A 16,446-nucleotide genomic window follows, 5' to 3' on the forward strand; every position below is an offset into this window, starting at 1 on the left:
GAAATTTTCAAGCATTTTATTTATTCCTGCAAGTGAAAAAAAAATCAGTGTGGTCATCTACAGAGTGGTCACCAGCAAGATCACACTAGCAGAAATCCATCACTTATCAACCAGCTCCCCACCAAACCCTCCTTATGAGCCATGGAAGAGGTGGACTGCGCTGTAAACAGCATTGTTATAGCTCTGTTCGACCTTAACCGAGCTGGAATGTTCCATGCAGCTGTTGAGGTCGGGAATGCTTTCAGCCGTGTCTCCAAACCCGTGATAGTGGCCGTACTGGAGTGGGTCATGGTCATCGAGGGCCCCGGTTGTGGGGCAGGATAGCCACGTTGGTTTGAGCGCCACGCAGCTGCTGGGGCTTCCGTTCTGGTGCAGCGAGCCGCACGTTTCGGACAGCGGCTGAACGCTTTCTGCGCTTCGGGTGATTCCGTCGGTCTGAAATCCGCTTCCATTGCAGGAGGTCGGGGCAGGGTCGTTGCAGAAACCGCCGGCCCATTCTACGGCCCTGCTGTCGGAGACACTGCCCAATCCATTCACCTGAAGTGGGGAGAAGCTGAAGCTGGGGAAGGATCCGTTTGTGGCAGCTTGGTTGGCCAACATTTTGTCTATGTAGCTACAGCCGTCCATATCTGTGGTAAGACACACACTGTCACAGCACTGGAACACTTCAAACGTTATTATTTAAAAAACAGTTCTTACTCTATTATTGCCCTTTAGTTGGGGCTGTGGTGGAGAGTTGTGGGTGCGGCTGGGATAGGTCGGGGTTAGGGTTGGGATGGGGTAGGGGGTTGGTGTTGCCAATTCTGGCATTTCATAGGAACGTAAAACATAAGAAATAGGAGCAGTAGGCCATACCGCCCCTGGAGCCTGCTCCACCATTTAATATTATCATGGCTGATCCGATCATGGACTCAGGTCCACTTCCCTGCTCGCTCTACATAACCCCTTATTCCCTTATCGGTTTAGAAACTGTCTATCTCGGTCTTAAATTTATTTAATGACCCAGCTTCCACAGCTCTCTGAGGCAGCTAATTCCACAGATTTACAACCCTCTGAGAAGAAATTCCTCCTCATCTCAGTTTTAAAAGGGCAGCCCCTTATTCTAAGATTATGCCCCCGAGTTCTAGTCTCTCCTATCAGTAGAAACATCCTCTCTGCATCAACCTTGTCAAGCCCCCTCATAACCTTATACATTTCAATAACACCTCTCATTCTTCAAAGTCCCAGTGAGTAGAGGCCCAACCTACTCAACCTTTCCTCATAAGTCAACCCCTTCATCTCTTGGAATCAACCTAGTGAACCTTCTCTGAACTGCCTCCAAAGCAAGTATATTATTTCTTAAATATGGAAACCAAAACTGTATGCAGTATTCCAAGTGTGGCCTCACCAACACCCTGTATAACTACTGTAACAAGACTTCCCTGCTTTTATACTCCATCCCCTTTGCAATAAAGGCCAAGATTCCATTGGCCTTCCTGATCACTTGCTGTATCTGCATATGATCCTTATGTGTTTCATGCACCAGGGTCCCCAGGTCCCGCTGTACTGCAGCACTTTGCAATTTTTCTCCATTTAAATAATAACTTGCTCTTCGATTTTTTCTGTGAAAGTGCATGACCTCACACTTTCCAACATTATACTCCATTTGCCAAATTTTTGTCCACTCACTTGTCTATGTCCTTTTGCAGATTTTTTTTGTGTCCTCCTCACACATTGCTTTTCCTCCCATCTTTGTATCCTCAGCAAACTTGGCTATGTTACACTCAGTCCCTTCCTCCAAGTCATTAATATAGATTGTAAATAGTTGGGGTCCCAACACTGATCCCTGCGGCACCCCTTCAGAAAGTCCAAATACACCACATCCACTGGTTTCCCTTTATCCACCCTGTTCATTACATCCTCAATGAATTCCAGCAAATTAGTCAAACATGACTTCCCCTTCATAAATCCATGCTGACTCTGCTTGATTAAATCATGCTTTTCCAAATGTCCCACTACTGCTTCCTTAATAATGGACTCCAACATTTTCCCAACCACAGATGTCAGGCTTAACTTGTCTATAGTTTCCTGCTTTTTGTCTGCCACCTTTTTTTTTTAAATAGAGGTGTTACATTTGCAGTTTTTCAATCTCCTGGAACCTCCCCAGAATCCAGGGAATTTTGGTAAAGTACAACCAATGCATCCACTATCCCTGTCGCTACTTCTCTTAAGACCCTAGGATGCAAGCCATCAAGTCCAGGGGATTTATCCGCCTTTAGTCCCATTATCTTATTGAGTACCACCTCCATTTCACAAATACCTTGTACTATTTTTACAGTACAGGGTCCAACTGCTCTCTCCCTCCCCCCATTCTACGGCTGGGAACACTGCATTTGCAAAGAACAGGAGGGGATGGGGTGAGAGGATGGGGAGGAGGTAAGGGAGGGAATGGGGTGAGCGGTGAGGGACGGGGAAAGGGGTATGGGGAGCGGGTGAGGGGATGGGGGAATAAATGAGGGGATGGGAAGGGGTGGGCACAGCTGAGGTAGTTCAAGGCTCTGCCATCATTGGTCGAGGTTGTGGGGTGAGGGGTTACAAGGAATAGTTTGGATAGATAGGTTGCATCAAGTCCAGCGGCGGTTTAAGATTCAATATTCACAACAGACAAAAAAAAACACATTCAGTAATAGTTTGAGACAAATTAAGAGAATGGTAGCATTGGTCTGAAAATATTCAGTAATGAGAGACCGTTTAGTGGCATCTGAATTCTAAAGCAACAAGAACAACAAATACATCCCTTTTCTACGCATTTGTCCTTGGGCCTCGCGTCCCTCCACCTCGATACTCGGTTACTGAATATCGACAGGTTCGAACCAGTGGATATTGATAGAGGAACTGCGTACACAAGGCTCCACCCTGCTGCATGTTGTAAAGTATTTCTAAAATCTTTCCATATTCACTGCATTAGGATTTTAAAATGGAGCTCTGGCTACCACGCCACTGGCGATGTGAATATCATACTGGTTACGGAATAGACGGAGCTAAATGCGAGTCACGGACAGACAAAAGTAGCAACAGGCTGTGCCTCACCAGACAGCGACTGGGGAGACTTTCCTTTCCCCACCTGCGCTCAGGATAGAAAGAATTATTCATCGATCGCCAGCCTGCTGAAAAAAGGCTTGGGTTTTCTCCTAAGGTCAGGAAGTAGCTCCCCAGCTGCTCCAGGCTGGGGATAGTGAGCGAGATTGCAAGGGAAGGGAAAATGAGCTGAATTAATGGACTGGAACATTTTAGTTAGGCATTAAGATTTCTTTATTGTTGCAACTCAAGAGTACAGAACAGCAACACAAGTACAAAACTATTCGAAGAGGTGTAATTTCACATACTTCAGGCTAAGCAAACTTTTTGCACTTGTAACTAAAGTCAATAACAAAGTTACATTTAATTCTTTCAAAGAAACTGAAGCATCAATATACAGACTAACCAGAGTCACACTCTATAACCCAAGGAACCCATTAGCCCAAGGAACCCATCACTTATACCTTGACGTTAATGCTAGTTTTGTCCAGTAACGTTGTGATCAGGAGTTTACACATCGTCTGTTCTCTCCACAGATGCTGACTGATTCATCATTTTCTGGTTTTATTTTAGCAGAGATAATTTGCAGATACAAAGTATTTCTCAGCAAGTTACACATGGGATTATGAAGAATATCTATGTATCTTAATAAAAATATTTACCAAATGTCCTTTCTCTGAACAGATTATATCCTCTGTAGTGAGAGTTCATTGTGCATTTATTTTAATTCAATCAGGTTATGATTACCTGTTCTAATTATGATTTTTCTCATTCTTTGGAAGCAACGCCTGCCATTCAACACTGTTTAAGAACATAAGAATATAAGAAATAGGAGCAGGAATAGGCCACATGGCCCCTCGAGCCTGCTCCACCATTCAATAAGATCATGGCTGATCCGATCATAGACCCTGGTCCACTTCCCTGCCCACTCCCCATAACCCCTTATCGGTTAAGAAACTGTCTATCTCCGTCTTAAATGTATTCAAAGACCCAGCTTCCACAGCTCTCTGAGGTAGTGAAGGCAGCCTCTTATTCTAAGATTATGCCCCCTAGTTCTAGTCTCCCCTGTCAGTGGAAACATCCTCTCTGCATCCACCTTGTCAAGCTCCCTCATAATTTTAGCACCGAGAGACACTGGGTTTGAGCTACCTTGACCAAGGCTATGTTCTGAAGCATCCTTAACCCTTTGACCAGAAGGAGCAGAAACCAAGAGGCATTAACACAGAAAGACCGACCTGCAGCAAGTCAGAAGGAAAGGGGCAAAGGATGGGAAACTAGTGAGTAAGTAAAGAGAGCTGAGACTTCAAGCACGGAACGGGGAAGCCCATATTATGGTAGGGAACCTACCTTTCTTCCTCAATCATCCAGCTGTCAGTATAAATAAATGAATGATAATATTTGCATATATGTAGCAAAATAAATTGAAATATTTACACTAAAAGTTGTATAAACAAAATCTAAAGTTGAGAAACAGAGAAGTCCCGCTCAGTTCACACTTGGGATCAAAACACTGGTCGCTGTGAACTGTTGAAATATCAAGACAACAATAGCGAGTGAAACTATACATGGTATTCCAAAATACTGCCTTAAACTGCCTCAAAAATCTTCACAGACTGACTCAGCATGAGAATGGGCTATTATCCAACACTGACCGAATCTATTATCCAACACCAACTAATTGGACATCATCAGTCCCAAGTTCCACGTATAGCATCAAATCGGAATATTTCCTCTTGCTCATTTTGAAGTAATTGATATCCAGGAATAGGTGAAAATGGTTTTGTATGGAGGCCAAATCCAGCACTAAGTGAAACTTGGTTCCTGAGGAAGTCAGGACTTCTGAACGAACAATATCTGCTAGACTGCTGCCTGGGTGACAGCTTGAGAGGCTGTCCAAGCAAGGGTAGATGTGTAGCTGTCCAAGAGCACCAACTATAGACAGCTCCTTTGGGAACAGACTGAATACTGGTGTGAGAGATTAGTTTTCAAGATGGACTCCCTCAACACTAAACCTAAAGCAATTTCTATGTGACTGTTGATTCGCAGACTGATAATACAAATCCTTTAAGATCCACAGCTATTTTCTCAGAGTCTCTTTGCAATAATCTATGGTAGCGGAAGCAACTTGATGTCTTCCTCAGGATTAAGAGGTGAAAAGGAGTTAGAATATCTTGTCTATTGACAGTTGAGCCTGAGGTTAACCTGGTCTAAGGGCAATTTCTGTTTTGACTTGGTTGTATAAAATGAAGGGTACAGCCTTCTATGAGACTCTCACTCAGCATCAGACTTATTGGTCTCAGCACTCAGGTTTGAAGGACTGGAAGCCTGAAGGTGGAGACAGCAGCTGGGGTCATTGTCCTTTTAGACTCCTTTCTCACATCTTTCAAATTCAGGCAGTAAATGTTTCTTTGCCAAGAAAGGACTCCCGTGTAAAGGATTCCCTTCGAGGACCAGGAGCGCCTTACTGTGGCATTTCAGGAACTATCCCACAAAACAGGTTTTAAGCTCTACTAGTTTTTGAAGTCTTCAAAAGTGTTTTCTAATCAGCGAAAGGAAACAACAGCTTGTATTTATATAGCACCTTGAATGCAGTAAAACGTTCCAAGGTGCTTCACAGGAGCGTTTATCAGACAATATTTCACACTGCGTCACATAAGGAGATATTAGGACAGGTAACCAAAAGCTTGGTCAAAGAGATTAAAGGAGAGAAAGGCGGAGAGGTGTATTCTTATGCTATGTTCTAACTAAGGAGTTCGTGGAGGCAGGAATTCGTCGGTGAGGCGGAAGATAGAGGAGCCAGAGGCCTATAAAGGCCCATGAGCGAGGAGTCCGGGGAGGCGGGAGTTCGTTGGTGAGGCGGAGATCGAGGAGCCAGAGGCCTATAAAGGCCCGTGAGCGAGGAGTCCGGGGAGTTCGTGGAGGCGGGAGTTCGTTGGTGAGACAGGAGATCGAGGAGCCAGAGGCCTATAAAGGCCCGTGAGCGAGGAGTCCGGGGAGTTCGTGGAGGCGGGAGTTCGTTGGTGAGGCGGGAGATCGAGGAGCCAGAGGCCTATAAAGGCCCGTGAGCGAGGAGTCCGGGGAGTTCGTGGAGGTGGGAGTTTGTTGGTGAGAGCAGCTGCAGCAGGGAGGCAAAAAAGAAGTAAAAAGAATTCGAAAGGTGACGTCACAGCCAAGGGGGTAAGTGATTGGTAAGTAACTTTTCTTTTTCTTTTTCTTTATCAGTAACATTTTAACATTGTTGTTGCCCAATTTGGTTAATCTAAGGGTTAAGTCATGGCAGGAGAGCTCGGACACGTGTTATGCTCCTCCTGTACTATGTGGGAAGTCAGGGACGCTTCTGGTGTCCCTGATGACTACATGTGCAGGAAGTGCATTCGCCTCCAGCTCCTGACGGACCGCATTGCAGAACTGGAGCTGCGGGTGGATTCACTCTGGAGCATGCACGATGTTGAGAATGATGTGAATAGCACATTTAGCGAGTTGGTCTTACCGCAGGTAAAGGGTCCACAGCCAGATAGGGAATGGAAGACTAATAGGAAGAGCAGTGCAAGGAAGGTATTGCAGGGATCCCCTGCGGTCATCCCCCTGCAAAACAGATACACCGCTTTGAGTACTGTTGAGGGGGATGCTCATCAGGGAAGAGAAGCAGCAGCCAAGTTCATGGCACCGTGGCTGGCTCTGCTGCACAAGAGGGCAGGAAAAAGAGTGGGAGAGCTATAGTGATCGGGGATTCAATTGTAAGGGGAATAGATAGGCGTTTCTGCGGCCGCAACCGAGACTCCAGGATGGTATGTTGCCTCCCTGGTGCAAGGGTCAAGGATGTCTCGGAGCAGGTGCAGGACATTCTGAAAAGGGAGGATGAACAGCCAGTTGTCGAGGTGAATATAGGTAAAAAAAACGGGATGAGGTCCTACGAGATGAATTTAGGGAGCTAGGAGTTAAATTAAAAAGTAGGACCTCAAAAGTAGTAATCACAGGATTGCTTCCAGTGCCACGTGCTAGTCAGAATAGGAATTGCAGGATAGCTCAGATGAATACGTGGCTTGAGCAGTGGTGCAGAAGGAAGGGATTCAAATTCCTGGGACATTGGAACCAGTTCTGGGGGAGGTGGGACCAGTACAAACCGGACGGTCTGCACCTGGGCAGGACCGAAACCAATGTCCTCGGGGGAGTGTTTGCTAGTGCTGTTGGGGAGAAGTTAAACTAATATGGCAGGGGGATGGGAACCTATGCAGGGAGAGAGAGCAAAATAAAATGGAGTCAGAAGCAAAAGATAGAAAGGAGAATAGTAAAAGTGGAGGACAGAGAAACCCAAGGTAAAAATAAAAAGGGCCACATTACAGCAAAATTCTAAAGGGGCAAAGTGTGTTAAAAAGACAAGCCTGAAGGCTCTGTGCCTCAATGCAAGGAGTATTCGGAATAAGGTGGACGAATTAACTGCGCAGAAAACAGTTAACGGGTATGATGTAATTGGCATCACAGAGACATGGCTACAGGGTGACCAAGGCTGAGTACTCAACATGCAAGGGTATTCAACATTTAGGAAAGATAGACAGAAAGTAAAAGGAGGCAGGGGGCTGGGGGGCTTTGCTTGTTAAAGAGGAAATTAATGCAATAGTAAGGAAGGACATTAGCCTCGATGATGTGGAATCGGTATGGGTGGAGCTGCGGAATTCCAAAGGGCAGAAAATGCTAGTGGGAGTTGTGTACAGACCACCAAACAGTAGTAGTGAGGTTGGGGACAGCATCAAACAAGAAATAAAGGATGTGTGCAATAAAGGTACAGCAGTTATCATGGATGACTTTAATCTACATATTGATTGGGCTAACCAAACTGGTAGCAATGCGGTGGAGGACGATTTCCTGGAGTGTATCAGGGATGGTTTTCTCGACCAATATGTCGAGGAACCAACTAGACTGGGCGATGTGTAATGAGAAAGGACTAATTAACAATCTTGTGCGAGGCCCCTTGGGGAAGAATGACTATAATATGATAGAATTCTTTATTAAGATGGAGAGTGACACAGTTAATTCGGAAACTAGGGTCCTGAACTTAAGGAAAGGTAACTTCGACGGTATGAGGCGTGAATTGGCTAGAATAGACTTAAAAGGATACTTAAAGGGTTGACAATGGATATGTAATGGCAAACATTTAAAGATCACATGGATGAACTTCAGTAATTGTACATCCCTGTCCAGAGTAAAAATAAAACGGGGAAGGTGGCTAACAAGGGAAATTAAGGATAGTGTTAAAGCCAAGGAAGAGGCATATAATTTGGCTAGAAAAAGCAACAAACCTGAGGACTGGGAGAAATTTAGAATTCAACAGAGAAAGACTAAGGGTTTAATTAAGAGGGGGAAAATAGAGTACGAGAAGAAGCTTGCAGGGAACATAAAAACTGACTGCAAAAGCTTCTATAAATATGTGAAGAGAAAAAGATTAGTGAATACAAACGTAGATCCCTTGCAGTCAGATTCAGGTGAATTTATAATGGGGAACAAAGAAAGGGCAGACCAATTGAACAAATACTTCGGTTCTGTCTTCACGAAGGAAGACACAAGTAACCTTTTGATTGTACTAGGGGACAGTGGGTCTAGTGAGAAGGAGGAACTGAAGGATATCCTTAGTAGGCGGGAAATTGTGTTAGGGAAATTGATGGGATTGAAGGCCGATAAATCCCCGGGGCCTGATAGTCTGCATCCTAGAGTACTTAAGGAAGTGGCCCTAGAAATAGTAGATGCATTGGTGATCATTTTCCAACAGTCTATCAACTCTTGATCAGTTCCTATGGACTGGAGGGTAGCTAATGGAAAAAAGGGTGAGAGAAAACGGATAATTAGCCTGAAATCAGTAGCGGGGAAAATGTTGGAATCGATCATTAAGGATGAAATAGCAGTGCATTTGGAAAGCAGTGACAGGATCGGACCAAGTCAGCATGGATTTATGAAAGGGAAATCATGCTTGACGAATCTTCTGGAATTTTTTGAGGATGTAACTAGCAGAGTGGACAAGGGAGAACCAGTGGATGTGGTGTATTTGGACTTTCAAAAGGCTTTTGACAAGGTCCCGCACAAGAGATTGGTGTGCAAAGTCAAAGCGCATGGTATTGGGGGTAATGTACTGACGTGGATAGAGAACTGATTGGCAGACAGGAACCAGAGAGTCGGGATAAACAGGTCCTTTTCAGAATGGCAGGCAGTGACTAGTGGAGTGCCTCAGGGCTCAGTGCTGGGACCCCAGCTCTTTACAATATACATTAACGATTTTGATGAAGGAATTGAGTGTAATATCTCCAAGTTTGCGGATGACACTAAACTGGGTGGCGGTGTGAGCTGTGAGGAGGACGCTAAGAGGCTGCAGGGTGACTTGGACAGGTTAGGTGAGTGGGCAAATGAATGGCAGATGCAGTATAATGTGGATAAATGTGAGGTTATCCATTTTGGGGGCAAAAACACGAAGGCAGAATATTATCTGAATGGCAGCAGATTAAGAAAAGGGGAGGTGCAACGAGACCTGGGTGTCATGTTTCGTCAGTCACTGAAAGTGGACATGCAGGCGGTGAAGAAGGCAAATGGTATGTTGGCCTTCATAGCTAGGGGATTTGAGTATAGGAGCAGGGAGGTCTTACTGCAGTTGTACAGGGCCTTGGTGAGGCCTCACCTGGAATATTGTGCTCAGTTTTGGTCTCCTAATCTGAGGAAGGACGTTCTTGCTATTGAGGGAGTGCAGTAAAGGTTCACCAGACTGATTCCAGGGATGGCTGGACTGACAAATGAGGAGAGACTGGATCAGCTGGGCCTTTATTCACTGGAGTTTAGAAGGATGAGAGGGCATCTCATAGAAACGTATAAGATTTTGACGGGACTGGTTAGATGCGGGAAGAAGTTAACCTGTGGAATTCCCTGCCGCAGAGAGTTGTTGATGCCAGTTCATTGGATATATTCAAGAGGGAGTTAGATATGGCCCTTACGACTAAGGGGATCAAGGGATATGGAGAGAAAGCAGTAAAGAGGTACTGAGGGAATGATTAGCCATGATCTTATTGAATGGCCTACTCCTGCACCTATTTTCTATGTTTCTATGTATATTGAATTTCAACTTGCATTTTAAGTATCTGACCTGACATTGCAAAGTATTTTAGAAAAAAATACAGTAATTTATTCTAATGAGAAATTCAGGTATGAAGCAACAGTGGCATAATACTCGCTGCCCATTGAGCAACAGGGAAACTAGATATCCTGAGCTAGGAATGATTATGAAGCAGTGTTGCTCAGGTCACAGATCTGACTATGTCTCGTGCATTAACATTGGATATTATGTACCTTAGGAATCCAAACAGTCTAATCTATTTTTTCCATCCTGCCTTTCATCACGTCTCTCAGCTCGGGCCCAACTCCTGCTGGACATCCAATGTCACTTACGAAGCAAGCATCTTGGAAAAATGTTACTATATTTATACGAGTAAAAAGCAACGCTCAAAGGTGTCACTTGCTGAAGAAACAGATCAAATGAGTCTTCTCGGTATAGGTTCGAGAGGAACTTCCTTGCTCGTCAACAGGAAATTTTGAAAACCGATCCCTTTTACTGTAATCGAGGAACATGCTGAATCTGTACTAAACAACCATTACCGGACCAGACCAGTGGCTGTACTGAAGCTGACATTTGCATTAAGTGTACATTTGCCTTTTGGGTTTTGACAATGGGTATCAACCTGAGACGTTAACATTTTCCCTCATTCCACAGATGCTGCCTGACCTGCTGAGTGATTCCAGCATTTTCTGTTCTTATGCAGCAATTGAAAACCAACACTTTGGCCAGTTGCTTTTGTGATGGAAAAGGTCTGAAGCAGAAAGGTCCTCTGGCCGGAGAAGACTGCATGAGTCTCAGAGGACCAGATGGCCCCCTCTGGTGCTGTAGTACACGGCAAGGTTAGTGCGAGCTGTTCAGTCACACCTGAGAACCATCTCTACCTGCGCTTGTCCTCCCTGATTTTGCGTGGAGAATTTGTGGAGGCCAGCTTTCCTTGGTGGAACGCCGCTTAGAATTCAACAGTCATGACAACCGCTTTGGGTCTGGTCAGTGCAGACGTCACTCCTGGAAGTTGCAAAGGCAGCAGATAAATGCACCCCATTCACTTGTGCATACTATCTATACGATGCACTGCAACAACTCGCTAAGGCTTCTTCGACAGCACCACTCAAACCCGCGACCTCTACCACCTAGAAGGATAAAGGCATCAGGGCGCATGGGAACACCACCACCTCCAAGTTCCTCTCCCAGCCTCACACCATCCTGACTTGGAAAAAATCGTCTGTTCCTTCATCGTCACTGGGTCAAAATCCTGGAACTCCCTCTCTAACAGCACTATGGGAGTACCTTCACCACAAGGATTGCAGCGGTTCAAGAAGGCGGCTCACCACCACCTTCTCAAGGGCAACTAGGGATGGGCAATAAATGCCGGCCTTGCCAGCGACGTCCACATCCCGGGAATGAATTAAAAAAACAATGAATTCATGGATATTGATGGGGCCGATGATCCATGACCATCAATATCAAAACCAGGTGATCTGGTCTCGCCCAGAGTTGATAACGACTTGGAGGATCCATTCAATGGCGTCAGAATGTGAAAAGGCTCAACCTCCCATTCGGATTGTTCTTGAGCACCAGTGAGAAACTAGTGGCGACCTGTAGAGCAGAACATTGCCGAAAAATGTCGTTAAAAGCAGCAAATACCAAAAACAAGTCTTCACTGATAATTAATGTGCTTTTCTTCCAAGTTCCTTGTAGACAAACTGGGATCCGGCTGCTCCAAGTGCTTTGCAGATCTCTCCGTGGCTGCAGCCTGCCAACCACCCATACTATTGAGTCTGCATGCAGAGATGGACTACAGCTGGCTGTGTGGTTGGTAATGAAGAAACTATAGATTGCAGGAAGATATCAATGGACTTGTCAGGTGGGTAGAACAGTGACAAATGGAATTCAATCCGGAGAAATGTGAGGTAATGCATTTGGGGAGGGCTAACAAGGCAAGGGAATGCACATTAAATGGTAGGACACTGAGAAGTAAAGGAACAAAGGGACCTTGGAGTCCAGGTCTACAGATTCCTGAAGGTAGCAGGCCAGGTAGATAAGGTGGTGAAGAAGGAATACGGAATACTTGCCTTTATTAGTCACGGCATGGAATACAACAATAGTTAGGCCACAGCTACACTACTGCGTGTAGTTCTGCTCACATTGCAGAAAAGATGTGATTGCACTTGAGAGGGTACAGAGGAGATTTACGAGGATGTTGCCAGGACTGGAGAATTTTAGCTAGGAGGAAAGATTGGATAGGCTGGGTTTGTTTTCTTTGGAACAGAGGAGGCTGAGGGGAGACCTTATTGAGGTGTATAAAATTATGAGGGGGCTAGATAGAGTGGATAGGAAGGACATATTTCCCTTAGCAGAGGGGTCAACAAGGGGGCACAGATTTAAAGTAATTGGTAGGAGGATGAGAGAAGATTTTAGGGGGTTTTTTTCATTCAGAGGGTGGTGGGGGTCTGGAACTCACTGACTGAAAGGGTGGTAGAGACAGAAACCCTTCCCACTTTTAAAAAGTACTTGGATGTGCACTTGAAGTGCCGTAGCCTACAGGATTACGGACCAAGAGCTGGAAAGTGGGATTAGGCTGGATAGCTCTTGGTCGGCCGGCGCGGACACGATGGGACAAAATGGCCTCCTTCCGCGCTGTAAATTTCTATGATTCTATGAAAGTAGGAAGGATAAGCAATATTTGCTGACACCATTGATAGCCAAGGACACATTAATTGAAGACTGGAAAATAAGCCTCGACCAGACTGTCCTCACTCCCTGGCAACTGCTTTCCCCCTCCCCCATCAACCTTTGATCTCAAGCTCCAATTCTGCATTTAAAGGAACTCTCTCTGCCCTCGCGCCGCAAAGGAGAATGTGGGGACCACCTCAACTCCATCCAGCAGCTCAGACCGTTCAAAATATTGCTCCCTCCGTGAACGGGTCTGTCATCAGAAGATGCAAGTGAAATAAACTAAACCAAAATAGTCCACCCGTTTTATACATATATAAATGTTGAAGCACGAGTTGCCAATTCTTGTTTAATTTAGGCCCTCTCGACTGATTTTACACTCTCCCACTTCCCCAAGCTAATCCCATTTTCCCTATTTCTCTCCAAGGTAATCCCATTTTCTCACTTTATCCCCACACTCTATTCTTTCAGTAACTATCTGGTACATCTTTGAATGTGGTCATTGATTTAGCGGCAGTCACTTGTGGCAAAGCATCCCATGTTCCGAACTCTGTCCAAAGGTTTCTTCTAGCCACCATCTTGATGTGCTTAAACTGTCACAATCTCTTTCTTCACACCTCATTTAGATGTTTTAATCCTGTAGTTATATGGCTAGAAACAAATGGTTCCTATTTTAAAGTCCCTGGTAGTTTGCTGTGATATTCCCTGGTACTGATCTGGTTTTCTTCCTTCACCAAACAGTCCCCTGGTCAGTTTCATGCTCCCCTCCAACTTAGATGTGAAAAACAAACCTGATGTGGGAAGCTCAGTCTGTGGGTCCATGGCACAATCACCGCCTCTGGTTTCCCCCAAATTAGAAGTCTGGGCCCTTGAATCAGTTTAAGATTTCCAGACAGCCGCCTGTCACAATTGTGCAGGATTTGATGTTTAACCGACTTATAATTACAGCAAAGCAAAAACCCAACTACACTTTCTAAACATACAAGATTCTATAAACAGTGTATTTTATAATTTTATCCATCGCCTATCCGTGACCAATTGTGGCAGTCTGTATTTACTTTGAAATTCTACAAGGTTTTGCCCTCTCTTTGGGTTTTTGTAGGGTGCATTCGTCTGGGACAGAAACCCTACAGAACAACTCAAGCTGGGAAATATATCCACCTTTCTCATTATATCCTCAAAATGGTCCCAATGCTCTCTTTCCAAACTATTTAAAATCATCTTTGTGAATCCAATAATAATCTACTGGTTAAAGTTAAGGGCAAGTACCTGGAATGTCCTGGTGAGAGAATATGAGCATTTTGCCAGATGCCAGGGATCAGACTATTTGATGCGCTCTCAGAGCCAGACTTGGAAAGTGTGGTTATAACGTGAGGTGTCCCCCAGTAGTAGTGGCAAATTCAGTGACAAAAGCTAAACAGGAAGTTGATTCAAAGAACGGTTGATTCAAATTCAATAAACTTCCTGCAAGTTCCATCTCACAACACGAAGGTGCGGTTTGAAAGAGCACAGAAACCTGGACACCAATTAAACAGCATTCAATTACTAGCCCTTGACATCTTGCACATTAATACTACACAAACATAGGCTATGTGATATTAGTAACTAGAGAAGCTCTTGTATCATTTCAGTATCAAATCAATGTAATTATATTTTTACACATACATAAAACACTAATATTGACAAGGTTTTTGCACGCAGAGTAGTTAAATATTCAAAGCATCACGTGCTTCACTAGGAGTTTATTTGGGAGGAAGCCGAGTCCGATAGACCAGGAAGGACACAGATATGGTGCCCATTGCTGTCCTTGGCCAGAGTGATGGCGAAGACACGATAACTGGCCTTGGAGCGGAGAGGAAAACAAGCAATCCGGCATATCTTGACGATCCAGCATCCCTTGCTGAATCAGCAAGTTCACGAACACTGGGGGGTTTAAAAAAAGAGGGCTCAGCCGTGATGCCTCCCAAGGTTGGATAGCTTGCTGACACTGCCAGGCTTGTGTACCAGGCTGGTCCTTTCACAGAAATATTGCCCAGCAAAGCCAGTGCCTTGGGGCGGGGAGGGGACAAAACCAGCAATAAAGACAAAAAAGTTAAAGTATCAAAAGTATTCATTAAAAATAACACTGGAACTAAACTAAGCGTGTTTAGATATTCCATCTAAAAGTACGAAAACTATCAAAAGAAAAAGATTTGTATTTCTACAGCACCTTTCACGACCTTAGGATGTCCCAAAGCACGTTACAGCCAATCAAGTACTTTTTTTAAGTGTAGTCACTGTTGTATTGTAGGAAATGCGGCAGCCAATTTGCACACAGCAAGCTCCCACAAACAGCAATGTGACAATGACCAAATAAGCTGTTTTTGTGATGTTGATTGAGGGATAAATATTGGCCAGGACTCCCCTGTTCTTCTTTGAAATAGTGCCATGGATCTTTTCCGTCCACCTGAGAGAACTGACGAGGCCCTCAGTTTAACAAAAGATGGCACCTCTGACTAGAATATAAACAGCACATTACGTGGGACTAAAAACGAGATACAACAGACCTGTGCTGAGATACTGTGCACACATAAGCCATGCAGGAAGAACTTGTATTTATAGAGCACCACCCTCAGGACATCCCAAAGCACTCCACAGCTTATTAATCAATTTTGAAGTTCAATCATGTCAGTAAAACAGTCAAGAGTGTCGATATTAGACAGGCCGTCCGATGCCAGGCGGTAAATATTCGGAGAAGGTGCTTTTTTGTTTAAAAACCCTCATTTATTGCGGTTTGAGTAGAGGTGGGTATGGATTTCGAGAGAGCTTCGGCCTAGTTCATGAATCACAGTCCAAAAAACAGACTTTGTAATTTGAAAATGTCAAAAATCATACGCATATTTATTTATACAGCGACATGGGGTCTGCATGGGAGAGACAGTGAAGACGTCAAATTCCTGGCCTCGAAGAGACACAACCTCCTGAGCTGTGTGGTCCACTTTGATCGGATTGTTGTCGCACTTGGCTGGGAATCCTCCAGCCCCACCTGAAATGGCTGGAGGCTTGAATTCTGTGTAAATGCTTTCGAGGTTGTCCTCGGTGATGCCGCCTGCTGCCATTCCGAAGTCATGAAAGCCCAGAGCTGTGAGAAGGAGGAATCTGCCGTAAGCACACATGCATATTTGCATGTTTAAGTATATGACATCAGCCTGTCATATATGGATCTACTTTCGGTGCGGCAAACGGCTCTGCTGAAATGTGATGAGAACTATAAATTCACAAAATACACACGCCTCGCATGTTAAACGGCCACTTTGCGAGTTTGTGATACCAGTGTAGTCTCTCCGACAGTCACACTGACAGAGCGTGCCGTGTTTCTCCGACAGTCACACCGGGTATGTCACACAGTATGCCACTCACAGTGACCCATTAATTCCCAATATCTTTTCCAATGCAAGCACTCCGTGCACCTTTGCTTAATAATTTATATTTAAAATAAGTTACAACCACTCCAATGGCTCTACGATTACTTATTCACTTCCGAAAAGATGAAAAGTGTATCTAAATTTCCAGCGTCCACAGTATCTTGCTGCTGTTTTAAATACTTGCTGTTTGGTTTGAGTTGCGACTATTGTAGACACTGCACC

At 44.7% G+C, this 16,446-nt stretch overlaps 1 protein-coding gene across 4 annotated transcripts in view; it reads right to left on the minus strand.

Moving 5' to 3' along the window:
* Positions 1 to 16,446, minus strand: part of ankrd10a (ankyrin repeat domain 10a) — an 80,068-nt gene continuing 63,622 nt past the window's right edge. For 3 of the 4 annotated variants that reach the window (XM_070891807.1, XM_070891808.1, XM_070891809.1), the window contains exon 5: positions 1 to 629. In XM_070891807.1, coding sequence (XP_070747908.1) covers positions 133 to 629 — 497 coding nt within the window. In that variant the 3' untranslated portion in view covers positions 1 to 132. Of the gene's footprint in view, positions 630 to 15,671; positions 15,942 to 16,446 lie in introns of those variants that run through there. The other variant, XM_070891810.1, reaches the window with a different exon arrangement.

This window comes from Pristiophorus japonicus, chromosome 10 (assembly GCF_044704955.1).
Source record: "Pristiophorus japonicus isolate sPriJap1 chromosome 10, sPriJap1.hap1, whole genome shotgun sequence".
Taxonomy (NCBI): Eukaryota; Metazoa; Chordata; class Chondrichthyes; family Pristiophoridae; genus Pristiophorus; species Pristiophorus japonicus.